The sequence below is a fragment of the Coenobita brevimanus genome, chromosome 92 (genome assembly GCF_032717465.1).
Source record: "Coenobita brevimanus isolate Jiangsu-jjx chromosome 92, ASM3271746v2, whole genome shotgun sequence".
NCBI classification, from domain to species: Eukaryota; Metazoa; Arthropoda; class Malacostraca; order Decapoda; family Coenobitidae; genus Coenobita; species Coenobita brevimanus.
Window position 1 is genome coordinate 18655315 of NC_137045.1, and position 16634 is coordinate 18671948.

Sequence of the window (16634 nt, forward strand, 5' to 3'; positions counted from 1 at the left end):
ATCCAGTTTCTTTTAGCTCACTCGTGTCCTTTCTTATTGTGTAGGATAATGGTGGAGACTACAAACCATCCTAACATTATCTAACCTAGACTTAACGAAAGATACTTTGATCTAACCCAGACATATTTTTATCCCTAGTTTAGGTTAGGAAAAGCCTGGCTGGGTTAGATTCAGAGAGGTTAAAGGCAATAACATCCCGGGCGGATTTTAGGATTCCTTCGTCACACTGCACTACACTGGGAAAACATCAGGCAACAATCGATTATTGGCGAAAAATGAATGTATAAATAAATAACAAAACACAATTATGTTGAATACGAACTGATGGAGTATTCTGGCAAGACGTGAGAGACATCAATTTCTTTTTTAATGTAATCAACAGATTTCTGAAAGAAATCAAGTACCGGTATTTAATCGTTTTTTAAAATAACTTTGTTCGCCACCTGACCCAGCCTACAGGTGTTCAATGATCTTAATAACCTAAAGAACTCACAGCCTATCTTGTTAGAATATGTTAGGTTTGGTTGGTTTCAGGTTAGGATGAAAAGTAGACTGGCTTCAGTTAGGTGGTGAAGTGGGTAAATTTGCTTCAAACACAACCAACACGATTCAATTAGGTTCAGTTTCATGCATACATTTGATTGCTATAATGACGTCCTCGAAGACGATATTTTTTTCAGGTTTTACTAATGTTTCAGCTGCTTAATAGTAAAAATTTGCATTTTTTAAGGGCTTCTGCTCAAATAAGTACCGGTAGGTAATGCTCTAAGTTTCCTAGATTTAAGTTCTCATTGTATCGTATATTATTAACTGGTGTCTGATGAGGTATCTCTAAATCAGCACTGCTGTGGAAGGGCCATGAATGTTTTTTTTTACCGGAAAACAGAAAGCACTAAAGCAGCATGGTGTCTACTCGTATTTTTAACTGAGAAAGCTCTTTCAGCTTACCTTAACCCATGGAGCGCCTTGGGGCTAGTCCAATGACGAAACTGAGTATATCTTGCCACGGCCCCTTGGTGGCATAGGTGTGCTTTCTCAATATTGACGTAACTCTTTAGAATGACGCTGTTCCACTGTCACTCACATTCCTCTGCCCAAGACGTCCGAATAGCTTCGAGCAAACTGCACATCCAAGGAGTAATGTCTTCATCACCCGAGGCTTCTTTCTAGTCCACCCACATCACCGGTATCTCCACTGTCAACAAAGAGACATGCAACTTGACACAAACACACACACACACGTCAAACTCGGAGATCAGCCTCAACTGAACCAGTCAAGTTGAGTCAACACAGTCGTCACATTTCAGACAGAGTTGCCATGTTGACTTCATGATAAAATGCCAAACTCGTCAGAGAAATAGGCCAAAAAAGGCCAAACGATTTCAATTTTTATTTCCATAATAATGCTTATTTTTAAACACATTAATGTACCTTCACAGAACAATTAAAGTACAAAATACACATGTAGACAGAGTAAACTACATCAGTATTAATCAGATTTGTGCTGCTGATCTACTTTAAAAAATCAGTTTCATCAAATGAAAGTATCAACACTGCTGTCATCTTGAATATTTGTTCGAGTTTCATTTGCAGAAAAAATTAATTCCAGCTTGTTGATACGACAATTCATTCATTCATTAAGAAAAAGGAAAATATGATAGTGCTGGTCAAAGATGTTTGCACAATGATCATTTGCACTAAAAATAATAAAGATACAGATCTACTTATTGCCAGACATACAGACCGGCCATCTTGCTAAAGAAATAAGTAAAATTTTTTTTTTTCAGCTCGTCAACTTTTAAAGGAATTCCAATTTCAGCAAATGAAAAAATCATCAGTTCTCTTACCCTGAATATCTGTACAAGTTTCATTTACTGGAAATAGTAATTTTAGCTTTGGTGTGACAGCTCATAAATTCGATCAGATAAAGGAAAATATATTAGAGTTCATCAACGTTATTTGCATAATGATCATATGCACTAAAAAAAAAAACAAAGATACAGATCTGCTTATTGCCACACAAGCAAAATTGCCATCTTGTTACAAAATACCTAAATAATTGTGAAGCAGTGTTAAAATCATGTAGCATTTGTCAGCTTAAAAGGGAATTTCACCGATCTCATCCAAATCACCATCAATGCTTTCGTCATGATCATGGACCAATGTTCTAATGTCTATAATTCAGTTACAATGGTACACATCATAATTATAGCTGTTTTTCTTATCAATAGACACACTAAGGCACATGCACTATAAACCTGAAGTTGGATTATAAATTGTTTCCAATGATATAACTATTACAAACAAGAACAAAGCCAAAAATCTAACTTACCCCTAAGAAGGTGTTTGTAAACAGTGACACGTGTACACGACTGACGTCAGGGGCCAGGGCTACAAACCTAAAACATTCTGTTTCAAATTATTAAGCATACATGTGTTACCATTATCATTGCAGTTTTACATGACTAATTTATTTAGTGTTAAGAAAAAAAATATAAGCAGAAAAACAAAGTCTCCAAATCGGGACCGTGAGCATTAATGGGTTGAAAAAGGCCAAATTTAAAGCCAGATAGCATTTGGCCTTAAACTGTATTTTTTTTTTTAGGCCAACAGCCCTTCAAAAATGCCAATTTGGCCTAAAAAGGCCAAACCTGGTCACCCTGCTTCAGAGAAAACGGAAAAGCAATTTCATTAAAGAAAACATGGTCAAACCAAAGGAAGGTGCGCCTAAAGCAAATTTACACATCTCTTATCACCAAACTGTGGGATTATTCCTTTAACATTTCGTCCATGGTGAAGGATATAAATGAAGTTACATATTCTATGACTGCTTTTTATTTACTCTGCCTTTTATAAATATTGAAGCTACACACAGACAAGAATGCAAATATAGATATAATATGTGAGCTGTGATCCACGTACCAAACTTATCTTGCCAAGGCACTTTCAAAAGATGCCTCAATTATCCTAAATATATAATACCTACCACTGCTAAAATACTGTCTTCAAAGAACTATTATATTCTGACCAAATTCTCTCTACTGAATGACTACATAGGCCTATCTCGATACATGTTTGTTACGTAAAATAATCTCTCACAGTCTACATTTTTATTTTTGGTTTTCTTGCATCTAATTACTCGAAGAACTATCCTATTCTCCTAACCATATTCTTATCTTACAATATATATCTGACAAAATACCCTAAAGCTTTCATATAGCTTATTTTAATTTTCTCTGCATCACTATACATATGAAAAATACAGAAATACTGTAAAGCTCTCACATAACCAACATTTTTTATCTAACCTTTCTCTGCATCAGTAATCATCTATCAAATAACGTTTTTAGAATACACTAAAAACTCTCACATAGCCTGTGGATTTTTCACTTTTTCTGCATCTAAATACCTCTTCTGCAAAAAATATAATGACATCAAAAATTCGTGGATCACTGGCACAAACATTTACCGGTGAGAAGGATGCACTGTACATGTACCTGCAAGTAGTATGGGTTTCTGAAACATAATACAACTGATTCATTGCCGTAACTTGTAACTGATTTTGCAGAAGGAAATGGAAACACAATAGTTGTCTACATTTTTTTCCTTCCTGCAAATCTAGATCACTTTCATCTCAAGCTCGTTTGTGAATCTTCAACAAGTTGCAGGATGCGTGGATGGACGAAATGATACGAGAAACATATGACATACAAATGATGATTGGTACAGCACTCTGACATATACATGCATCTTACAAAAAACTGGTCGTTGAACCAACTTAAACCTAATGTGTATGACTAAGGGCCCCATACTCTTGGTGGTATAGGAGACTTTGTAGCGCCTATTGTGTACCGATTTATTATGCATATTACACAAAGAAGTGGAGGAACGATTAGGTAAATGTGAACTGGAGCAGATGGGGTACGTGGAAGATGTGTGCAAGATATTCACAGAAGAGATATATGCAGCATGTGATGTGGTGTGTGGGGTGAAGAGAAGACGGAAGGGGGTGCAAGGAACAGCATGGTGGAATGAAAGGTGAGACAGGCTGTGGCACAAAAGAAGAAGGCATATAATGAATGGATGAGAAATAGGGGCGTGGAAGAAGTTGAGAGGCAGAAGAAAGAGTTATATGTAGAAAGGAAGAGAGAGGTGAAAAGATTAGTAAGAAAGAGTAAGAAGAGAGTGGATGAGGAAATTGGAAGGAATTTGAGTGTAAAGTGGAGGGACTAAGAAAATGTTCTGGAAAGAGGTGAAGAGAGTAAGACAGGGTGGCAGCGAAGTTAGTAGGGGAGTGAAAGATAAAAATGGTAGATTACTAGTGGAGAAAGGAGAAAAAGTGAGCAGATGGACAGAACACTTTAAGGAATTGTTGAACGTAGAGAATGGATGTAATTCGAGTATAAGTGGCTGAGGAATGGCTGGGAGAAGGAAGGAGGTAAGAAGACAGAAAGAAATCAGTAGGACAGAAGTTGTGGAAGCAATGAAGAAAGTCAAATTGGGGAAAGTCCCAGGAACTGATGGAGTGTGAGGTGAAATGCTGAAGCATGGGGGAGAGATAGCAGTAGAACGGATGTGGAAGATGTGCAGATTGGCCTGGGAGGAAGGTAGAGTCCCGGAGGATTGGAAGTCAGGTGTAATTATTCCCTTGCACAAAGGAAAAGGGGAAAAGAAGTGCGTGGTAATCGTTGGGGCATTTGTCTTCTTAGTGTAATAGGAAAAGTGTATGGTAGGATACTTATTGACAGAGTTAGGGAAATAACAGAGAAATTAGTTGGAGAAGAACAGGGAAGCTTTCGGAAGGGAAGAGGTTGTGTAGATCAGATATTCGTTCTTAGATCTTTAGTGGAAAAGTTTCTAGAGAAGGGAAAGAAGTTGTATGTGACCTTCATGGATCTGGAGAAAGCAAATGACAGGGTGTATAGACAAGGTTTGTGGAAAGTATTAAGAATATATGGAGTAGATGGGAAGTTGTTGAATGCTGTGAAGAGTATGTATGATGGTGGAAAGGCTGCAGTGCGTGTGGATGGTGAACTGAGTGAATTTTTTTCTTTGAAGGTTGGGTTAAAACAGGGATGTTATGTCTCCATGGTTGTTCAATCTGTACATGGATGGGGGTAATAAAAGAGATACAAGGTAGGGTAGTGGATGTTGGAGTGGCCCTGGTGGGAGAGGATAGTGTTTGGAAACTCCCTGTACTGTTGTTTGCAGATGATACTGTGTTGTTAAGTGAAGACGAAGGGGAGCCGCAAGGCTTGGTAGATGAGTTTGGGAGAGTGTGTAAGAAACGGAACCTAAAGGTGAATGTAGGGAAGAGTAAACTGATGGTCTTTGAAAGAGGTGAAGTCAGTGAATGTACAGTGAGGTTGGATGGTGATGACATGGAAAATGTGAGTACGTTTAAGTACATGGGGAGTGTGATGAGTAAGGATGGAAGCTTGGAGGGTGAAGTGCTTGAAAGGGTACAACAAGGAAGAAAGGCAGCTGGTTCCTTGAAAGCAGTGATCAGAAACAGGGAAGTGAGCATGGAAGTGAAAAAGTTACTACATGACAGTATTGTGATACCAACTATGACGTATGGATGTGAAGCTTGGACGTTGTTGGAAGGACACAAATCAAGAGTGAAAGTAGTGGAAATGAGTTATTTAAGAGGAGCCTGTGGAGTCACATGAAGAGACAGGCTGACAAATAATGATAAAAAGGAGCGTTGTGGTGTGGATGTGGATGTGATAGGAAGTGTTAGGAGGAACACACTGAGGTGGTTTGGCCATGTGGAGAGGATGGAGGGTGAGAGACTGACGAGGAGAGTGTATGTGAGTGAGGTGGAGGGGGGGAGAGGGAGGGGGAGGCCGAGGATGGAGTGGAGAGGTATATGATAGAGGGGTGTGTGAGTTGGCAGTAGGGCAATGAAATGGCGGGGGACAGGGCTACGTGGAGGCGATTTGCTTGTGGCCACCCCGTACGGGATTAAGGCGTCTGGCATTAGATAGACAGATAGATAGATTACACCAAGACATTGTCTTACATAGATAGACAGATGATAGATAGATACATAGACTGATAGGTAGATATATAGATGGTTTATACTTATTATGCCTAGTGACGCACGCACCAAAAGGATTGAAGGGTGTAAAATGCAAATTAAACAGCCAAAAAGTAGATGCAACGAAGTCTCCTACGTCGCCTGGAATACAGACCTTGGGGTTATTGTCTTCGGTGTAAAATACTGTCTGAAAAAAATTTAACGCTTTCGCTTTCCATGGACACATCAAGTTATTTCATTTAGTACGATATTGTTCTGCTGAGATTATACGTTTATTCTAACCCGGCCTAGAATTACCATCTCTTTTTATAGAATACGGGATGCAACAACAAATTAACTCTGGAATATGGTGCCAGTCAAGAAGTGCTATAGAAAGGATGTAGAACCGTAGTACAGTACCGTCCTTCTTTCGTGAAATAAGTAGCAATTGGAAGAAAATCCGAGGGCCATTTTGATGTGAAAGAAATATGTTGGTCACTTTTGGTCATAGGATTGAAACGTTTCGAGAGGCCTTACCTTTGAAAGAGTCGAATTTTCTTTGCCTGGAGTTATGTTTGCTCTGGCTACAACAAGACGATTTTGCTTTGCTGAGGGAAATTCTAACATTCAGACGGTTGAAAAATATATCCAGTAACTCTTGAAATACTGAAATTTTCCAGACTTGAATAATATAGTCAGTATTTACCCTGAATTAAATACCCTGAATTAAATACCCAAATGTGTCTATGGCAGCGAATGAGTTAATGTGCACATGGCAATAATACTGCTCTTGTAACTTAGACACTCTGGAATCTACTTAAGGTATAAATTTGATACAAGATTGAGAACAGAACAAAATAACATACATTTTTTTTTTTTTTTTTTTTTTTTAACTTCTCCAGTCCGGTGCCGTTTTTTGTTTTTTATTCTCCATCTTGCTACCTCAGGATGATTCTTTTTGACTTATGATGTCTTGTGGTGACGGGGTTAATTTTAGGCTGAATCGAATTCCTCACGTTAGCAAAGATAAATATAATGGAATAAAGGTTAAAATGATAATATAAAACCACTACGCCAACGGACTGAAGAGGCTTAAAGTAATACAAGAATATGTACAGCAGTGTAGCCAAAGCCTGATATGTAATTATTTATTTTTGTTGCTCTCAGGCTACACCATATATATAAATATATATACTGTATATGTAAATATATATAAAGCTAATTTGTAGTTCTTTACAGTGAAATTTGATTGATGCTTCTCTACATCAAAAGTTTCTTTGATAAAATGTAAGTCAGCATTTCTCATACACTTATATGACAGGGTGACCTTACATTTGAGAAACAGACAACAGGTTATATACTCGTATATATCCTACCTAGGCATAGAAGGAAAACTGAAACATGAGTGTTTTCATGATGATAGCACAGTATAATTGTCAACGGACACCCACCCTATGCGCATATATACAGTTATAAAAATATATATACAAAACTAAAGCAGTCGTATATCATGACAGACAGCTTTGTGAGCATTAGCGGTGATCCGAGGAGGGACAGTCTGGCCCGGATTTTCCTTGGCTCGGGAGATTTAGTAGCACCTCTTCCTCAGCGATCTAATCTTCTTATCACACCTTAATATCCTGTTTTATGCTGCATCTCCATTAACCCTGTCATGGCCGCAACACTTCCAGCACCTGGTTCCAGCTACCGCGGGATAATTTCTTTCTCCTGAGAGTGTCATACGAGCCTTGGTATTTATATTATATGCTACTACTACTACTACTTGGATGTTATTGATACAAGCTGTCAATAAAAAACAGGCATCAATAACCCAGAATAAACATATTTAAGTGTAGTATGCAAAATTAATCGCCACGGAAAATGTGCTGCCAAGTTTGCTACATCAACCTGAATACGGACCACACTGCCCTCCGCCGCACCACACACACTGGGAGTAAGACAACGCTACAAACAACTCATTCGCTATCTTACAGTTACGGGAGTTTTTGTCCTTGTCATAAGCTAAATGTCTAATACTAAGAAATATATAGATTGTTAAATATCGAGTGTTTGACTACTTGTATATGTAGCCTACAATACCCGGCAACAGGATCAGTAATGTAAATGAGCCATTGTGACAAGTGGAAAGGTCGGGTGGGAGAGACAGGTTGAAGCTTGAACTCTATTTTCTCTCACGTTTCAGTCTATGCAAAACTGAAGATGGGTTTTGTGTAGCCCGAAACGTTCGAGAAAATAGAGAATTTAGGCTCTAACCTGTGTCCCTCTCCCACCCAACCATGGCTCGTAATGTCAGAAAGTTATCTGTGACGAAATTAGTAGCCTGTCCTGTAAAAACCTCTGTATGAGCTGAAACCATGCATTCAGAGGTGTTATGGACAGTGGCCTTGGGTATAAACCACAGCCTTGACCAAGACCACTGGACCTGAAGAAAATGTTTGTGATAAAGTATAAAAATAAATATGAATCCGTGAAATCAAGTAGTCAGCAAAATAAATAAATAAATAAAAATGAAACAATGAGTACTGAATGGAGTGCCACCAACACAAGCTTACCATCTACACTCAGGACGCTCCACCATTATGGAAACTACTGGAAAATACTGTAAATTTTCAGGTATATATATATCTGCAAAAAAGAGCCCAACAGAACTGATAGTTGAGAAAAATGCAATACTGCATGAGACAGAGGGAAACACCAAAGCCACTTATTGGACGAAGCCAAGAGCTCTTGATATATAAACTTTAGAATCTAGCTTATATAATTTGGTCAGTTTTAGAGTAACATCAGAATCTTTAGTGTTTCAATATAATATATAGTTTGTCTGCACTGAAGTTTATTCTTAGTGTCCATAATAATACTGAACTTCATGGAGGAAGACTGTTTTTGTTTTGCCATTACGCCTTCTGTTAGAACCTGTGCTTCGCCAAAAAAATCACCATGGGCCACCGTTGGGAAAGTTCACAGTAATCAGAGAGAGTTACACGTATCTTTTAACGGACGGAGACTGGGAGTGTTCCAACCGTGTACCGTCACAGGTGGACAAGACCTGAGACATAGTGTTACCAAGCATGGGACAACATCTCTCACGCCCTGCCTCACGTCTGCTGAGAAACTTGTTCAACATTCTGGACAACCCGCGAACTCCCCAGTGCAGCAGACTTCAGGATAGCAATCGAGGACCACCTTACAGATGATTGTCAATATTTCTGCTTGCACTTCAAGGAGAAAAAGTACAAGTGATTACTGTACGGGGGATGATAATGAATACGAAGTTTATTGTGGCCTTTAAAAAATAGGATATCCAGGAAATTATTTTGTAAATTTTGGCCCATTAATTACAGTTCCAGCTCTAGCTAGGCAAACGAACTACTTACTCAAAACTGAACCTTTGCGGGTTTGAGAAACTTTACAGAAGCTATCATGGCCTTACAAAACCAAAGCAATTTCACAAAATTACAGAAAATTTAGTTTAACTTGCCCTTCTATTCCTGTTAAACAACACTTAAAATTTCCACTTCCTTTATTTTCTACGAATCCCAGCTAACCTAGTCAGCAGATTATAGTGCATGTATAACAAGCACCTCTGTGGCTACGAAATCAGTTAACCCCTCCCATGTGTTTGTCGTTTTCATTTTATCGGAACTATCTCCAGGCGAGTTTATTCAGCTCGAGACTTTTCGAGCTGGAGTAATTAGATATTGTCTTCGTTAATTGTTTTACAACTATGTTGCTCTCATAAGCTCTTGTAACAATAAAAATGATATAAAACTGACGTTCTAGGGTTGAATGGATTAATATATCTGCACTGAGGAAATGATCTAGATGAGTTTTAAAAAACAGAGTATGTGTCCTCAAGCATGAGGTTCCAGTGATTGTCAGCTTTATTGCTCGCCTGGCGGAATGCTTAAAGGTGGTTTAAGGGAGAAGAGGTCGATGGCATGGTCGTATTCTACCTTATAGGAGCAAAAATTGTTTGGGTTTCCTGGTATCCAGCCAATCATAGTCACAATGCGAGAAGAGAGACGTCGAGACACATACAAGGCCAGTCATGGACATCTTGGTCTCTCGAAAAATATGGATATACCTCGGTGCCACAACACGGTAAAAAAAAAAAAAAAAAAAAGCGCTTACCAATGGTCCTGTTTTGGTTCAATCCCACCATGAGGCGAATAATGAAATGGGTGCACCAGTACAGCATGTTCTCTTCTCTCATATGTCTGCCCCCTGTCGCGGTACCCTCGATGACGTACTCGTACACATATTCTTCTTACCATCCCAGTCACTACAATACCATTACCACATGTACTTCTCACCTTTTACTCCATAAACTTTCCACACCCATATCCATGCGTGAAGCATTGGGTGGGGTGGGTCACTTCTTCAGCAACAAAAATGTGTTCTTTCGCCCTACGGGACAGTCGCCCTTCAGTGTGTGTGTGTGTGTGTGTGTGTGTGTGTGTGTGTGTGTGTGTGTGTGTGTGTGTGTGTGTGTGTGTGTGTGTGTGTGTGTGTGTGTGTGTGTGTGTGTGTGTGTGTGTGTGTGTGTGTGTGTGTGTGTGTGTGTGTGTGTGTGTGTGTGTGTGTGTGTAAACGTTACAGATATATGCCTGTATAATGAAGGACATTCATGTTAATCCTTCATATGGTGTCTGCATTTACTTCCATCCGATGAAAACTATTTATGTAAACGGCCAATCTCCATAAAACCTAAAGAAAATCAGGAAGTGGGACCAATACTTTACGGCGCCTCAATTCTGCTGCTCCCGCCTTTCCAGTAAAGGATGTGAACCAATGAAGAACTTACAGAGCATCAAAACTGGTTCTCAGAAAGGTGATGTCCATTGTCCCTGACTCACCTTAACGCTAGGTACAGGAAGCACGAGCGTATATGACCAAAATGCAGTCCCCGACTGCTAAAGGAATGATTTACCCTTCAGGCAGAGGATGTCATTATTATTTAAAAGCCTTTCTGCTACCAGACGATTTTTTTCCTTGTTATATATATCCCTCATTAACACTTTCAGTACATGGGTGCTCTTGGTTGAAATCGCTTGGTTGCAGCACAAATAAATTACAAAATCACGTCATAAGGCTAAAGGGTTATTAAAGGCTGCAACAGTACAGAGGGAGAGACCAGTCAATGCTACGCTACCAAACCTGGATATAACTATTGGATAATTCTAGTACTGGGACGATTATGGTGACACCGCAAGCTGAGGACCGTAGTATCAGGGGTTGTATTCTCAGTGGCATAAGAGGCTTCGTAGCACCTTTTCCTTAGCGATTTATTTATTTATTTTTTATTTGTTTACTTATTCTGCACACTGCACCTTAACACTGTCTTGTACGCTCTTCATATCGTTTCAGTAGCTACACAGTTAGCCTTAGTAACATACAAAAGCATAGATACTAAGGTGTAATGTGGAAAATATGTCGCAAAGGAAAAGGTGATAGAAACTCCAAGTCCACATACAGTAGAATATGGTCCTAAAACTGACAGCGCGGGGGTATGACTGTAACCTCAGATTTAAAGATAATTTGTGACGGATGTGATGATGATTTAACATGCCAAATTTTTCTTTATCTTTGCTGACCATACTCCGTAACGCTGCATGCAAAGTAATCGCATCCAGCAATTACAAGACTCCATAAATCAAAATTAAGGGGCTGCTAACACCTTCAATGTTAGATGCAGGCAGCTCTCAACTTACAACTGTACATACTCGTAGTCCATAATATCCTTACAAAATTAGGGGGATTATCACACCTGCGCGCACTCTTTTCTGATAGCATACCACTCATGCTGACCAACACCTTCCAGCCTCAGGCATGGTTCCAGGAAGCTTGAATGGTTGTAAAAAGCCATAAGCCTCTTAACACCACTCTTCCATGAAAGGAAATCGTTCGATATGGAGTATTTTTCCATCTGGACAATAATGCAATGTTTTGTGGGCCATATATATATATATATATATATATATATATATATATATATATATATATATATATATATATATATATATAAGAATGTGTGTGTGTGTGTGTGTGTGTGTGTGTGTGTGTGTGTGTGTGTGAATAAGCCTTTTACAGGTACATTTTAGCAATATGCCGAGGAAAAACACTAAAATTCTTCACATTTACTCAAGCTTTGAACTGGAACATGAGGAATTTTTTCAGTGAAGAGGTTGTGTGACCATCATAAGTGGCGTTAGGTGGTGGTGGTGTTGATGGTGATGTAAGGTTACGTTAGGTTATATCAGGTTGGGTTAGGTTACGTAAATGCATGGTGGCAAAGGGAACAAAAGTTAAGGGTTAGCTTTTGCTCTTGACGCTCGTCACTGAAACACCAGGTAAAAAAGCAGGACTTAAATTTTTAAGCCTTAAATCGCAAGGTGGAATGCAAATCTCTACTTACCGAGGGTCATTAATGGAGCGACTGTAATTATTAAGTATGGTTAGCCTGCATCCCATATTGCATAACCTAGTCAGCAGCCATTAAGGAAAGCCAAATACGTCCCATCATCGTCACGTAGGCTACTTCAAAAATCGTCATAAAATATTGGAGTCTGCAGCCCACTTTGTGATTAGAGGTTTATGCATACGACCCTAAGTCTTGTTGGATTTACTACCGTATATCTATGCGGTCAAAATAAATAACTTTCAGTGGGTTGGGTTTGTTTATGTCAGGTTAGGTGGAGGTGGTGGTGTTAGGCTGGGTGTTGGTGATAGCGTGTTAGAGGGCCACCAGCCTGCTCTTCCTGCCGTCGTCCTCAGTGAGTGTGGGTGAGGAACCGAGGCTGCGTGACTGCTGGCGACCGGCTGCATCAAACTCCGGGTCCGTGGCGGCGTGGCAGCGGTGCGACCCGATTCGCGGCACCGCCTCGCCCTGCAGCTGCCGGAAGAAGTGCAGCACACGCTCGCTCTTGGGGGACGGCGCGGGGGAGCTGTAGAAAATAAATAAAAGCAAATGAAACTTCCACAATACAGGTGTGTCTGGAATTAAAGAAAGTAGGGAAAAAAGCCTTCAAGGGTTATGTCTCTAATCTTGTTGAAGGTCATCATTGGTGACAGGCGCTCAGTGTGATGAAGTCTTATCTACCTATTCCCGCTGCCTTCACACACTCCTTACTTAGCTTAAAGTAGGAGAAACTAACTGAACTGGAGAGGTTCGTTAGTGCTTTCATTAACCACTTCACTATAAGCGCCCGGGTGACGCAAGAATAATGTTCAGACGATGTCATCGGACTGAATGGGTTAAAATATCATACTAGGATGGGAATGAATTAGTGTTCAAAAAGTGTGTTAAAAATAACGACACGACCTTTACAACAGACAATACATGAAGGTTAGGATAATACGACGACAGCAGGAATATTACACGCATAAATAACAACAGTTCAGGCAGGCGGATTTAGTTATTTAAATAACCTGTTTGGAGCTGTGGACTGTGCCGCTTAGCTGATGAGATTAAATCAGGTTCAACACACAATTTATATTTAATTACCATAAGGTAATTTTGGTCACTCTATTAGAATCAAGAGAGTTTTTTGAAATACTTCTATTCTCATTACTGCTCAGGTATTATTACAACTATTAACCTCTCCAGTTCCAGGACGTACTCTGTATTACTCTATAGCTAGTGCTAAGCAATTTACCCAGACTAGGAGAGACCCTGATTCTGTCTCTTATCAGGGCATGAGGTGAACAAATCTGTTGTCTGCCTACACGATGTAAAATGTGCAGACAACAGGTGGAAACGGCTGTATCTCGTCAACAAACACAGAGTATCGTGGATATACTCTTCCACCAGACGCGGAAGAGTTTGTGGTGGCCAAGCAAACGCTTCACCAATACCAGGGTCTGATCTAAACCAGTTACAAAGCAATCAAGTCTTCATAAAAGATATTATCATAGATCTCCTTGCTTTGCGTAACTAAAATCCACCCTAACTTTATGGCAAACCATTTTATATCTCCACGGGTGAAGGCAAACATACACCAGGAACTTTATACATGATTTAGGTTTAGAAGTGGCTATGAAGTGTCTGATAGCTGTATGTGGGAAGTAAGACGTATTTATTATGATCTTATACACAGGTCAAGGTCTGGCGATATTATGGACACGTTCCCTGATCTCTCAAACCTTGTGCTGTGTGGCGCGTGTTTACCCCCTGATGCTGGGCCTCATTTTTGCCGTGTCTGGCTGCCTCACGCCCCATCCTGCACTGAGGTCAATAGTCGCTCCCGTGTGTGTGTGTGTGTGTGTGTGTGTGTGTGTGTTTTCCTCCCTCTGCTGCCGGTTGTCTGTTTGCATGTCAGTTAGCAATTTTACGATTCTGCTTATACGAGGGTCCTCCCTTGTGTGTGTGTGTGTGTGTGTGTGTGTGTGTGTGTGTGTGTGTGTGTGTGTGTGTGTGTGTGTGTGTGTGTGTGTGTGTGTGTGTGTGTGTGTGTGTGTGTGTGTGTGTGTATCAGTCCTTTGACCTTCATGTTCAACTCTAAATATTTTCTATTTTTTTATGAAGCAAACTTAATTCGTAGTTAGTGTTCGTGTTTCTAAAACCCAGGTTACGTTCGTGACATGCAGTGTTCATACTTTTGTCCCAGTTGTATCCATACTTAAACCTTAGTTGTGTCCATACTTAAACCACAGTTGTGTCCATACTTAAACCACAGTTGTGTCCATACTTAAACCACAGTTGTGTCCATACTTAAACCACAGTTGTGTCCATACTTAAACCACAGTTGTGTCTATACTTAAACCTTAGTTGTGTCCATACTTAAACATCAGTTGTATCCATACTTAAACCACAGCTGTGTCTATACTTAAACCTTAGTTGTGTCCATACTTAAACATCAGTTGTATCCATACTTAAACCACAGTTGTGTCTATACTTAAATCTTAGTTGTGTCCATATTTAAACATCAGTTGTGTCCATACTTAAACCACAGTTGTGTCCATACTTAAACCACAGTTGTTTCCATACTTAAACTTCAGTTGTATCCATACTTAAACCTCAGTTGTGTCCATACTTAATCCTCAGTTGTGTCCATACTTAAACCTCAGTTGTGTCCATACTTAAACCTCAGTTGTGTCCATACTTAAACCTCAGTTGTGTCCATACTTATGACCCACTTGTGCCTAAGAACCAGTTGTATCCATGCTTAAGCCTTGGTTTTATCCATATCTAAGCCCCATGTGCTGAGTCATACGTTTGTACAATCCTGCAGTGCGTTTGGAGATTTTCGTTCCAACATAGCTCAGTGACAGGATAAGACAACACTACGGCTCTACATTCCACAGGATTTCTTCGTGACTAGCAATATATTCTAAGACTCTCTACATACAGCTCAGTATTGAAGACTGAGATGGTAATATTACGCATAATTCAAGTAAACAAAGTACAACCATGCCCATTCGTAGCAGTGTCCACGTGCCAGGTCCTAATGGTACCCGTGTCCTCACCTGACATCTGAGTGCAGCCCCAGCCTCTTGAGACACTCTTCCGGCGACACCCCACACGACTCACACTGCCGCGTCTGCCCCTGCTGCTCACCCTGATGTCCCTGCTGCAGCCGCTCACGTGCCGCGCCCTGGGGAGATAAGAAGATGAGTAGTAAATAGGTGGGTAGGTTAATATTTAGGTAGGTAAGTAAGAAGATATATAGGAAGCTGAGTCACAATGTCGCGTCTGTTCCTGCTGCAGCCGCTCACGTGCCGCGCCCATGGGAAGGTGAGGAGGTATATAGTTAAGTACGTACAGTAGGTAGTAGGTGTGTAAGTAAGCAGACAGGTAAACAGGTAGGTAGATGCGTGCGTAAATAGGTAGGCAGATAATCAGGTACATTCGTACATAAAAAGTGGATGAATAGGTAGCAGGGTTGTAATTATGTAAGTAAGTAGGCAGGTAGAGAAGAAAGTAGGTTGGCAAGCAGGCGAGTATGCAGGTATGTACTGTAGTCGAGTCACCAGGTGGGTAGGTCATTAAGAAGACAAGCGTCAGGTCACTTTTTTACACATCCTGTTCTGCATAATGACGAGAGAGTCCATTCTCTGAAGTCTAGCGTTCGTACTACGAGCAGCAGATGGCTTACACTTCATTACATGTTATCACTTGGGCACTAGTATCTACGTTATGTACAGGATACATAACAGGGCTGTTTCCATTCAGGACTAGAATAATGTTACCCTACTTTTATGACATCTATGTGGGTTTTGTGGAGCATCAATTACGATAGTTCTAATGAAATTCAAGTCCTCAGTCTGTTTCCTGTTTTTCAACGTGGGACCTATAATGGCTTGTTTCAGAGAGAAGTTTATTAACCTATCATGATCAGATGTAAAATAGATACAAGAGGTGGTAAGAAGCAGTGAGAGAAATGTAAAATGTCTGGTAAGTGGGCAGGTTGGTAGGTGAATAAGGTAGTAAGTAGAGGGCAAGGGTCAGTAGCCTACTCTTACATACCAAGGGTGTAAACAGCGTGAGGGAGGTGTATGAATATGGCTGGTATATAATCAGAGGTGTAAGTACTTTAAAATGGGACGTTAGTAGGCTGGTAAGTAGGACTCTCTCTCTCTCTCTCTCTCATAT

The 16634-nt window shown here is 40.1% G+C and overlaps 1 protein-coding gene across 1 annotated transcript in view; it reads right to left on the bottom strand.

The window, feature by feature from the left end:
* Window positions 1-12722: 12722 nt before the first annotated feature.
* LOC145412110 (uncharacterized) overlaps window positions 12723-16634 on the bottom strand; it is an 81179-nt gene continuing 77267 nt past the window's right edge. The window contains exons 3-5 of the mRNA XM_080282026.1: window positions 15514-15636; window positions 15237-15244; window positions 12723-12987 (exon numbers count right to left, since the gene is read on the bottom strand). Coding sequence (XP_080138152.1) covers window positions 12777-12987; window positions 15237-15244; window positions 15514-15636 — 342 coding nt within the window. The 3' untranslated portion in view covers window positions 12723-12776. The remainder of the gene's footprint in view (window positions 12988-15236; window positions 15245-15513; window positions 15637-16634) is intronic.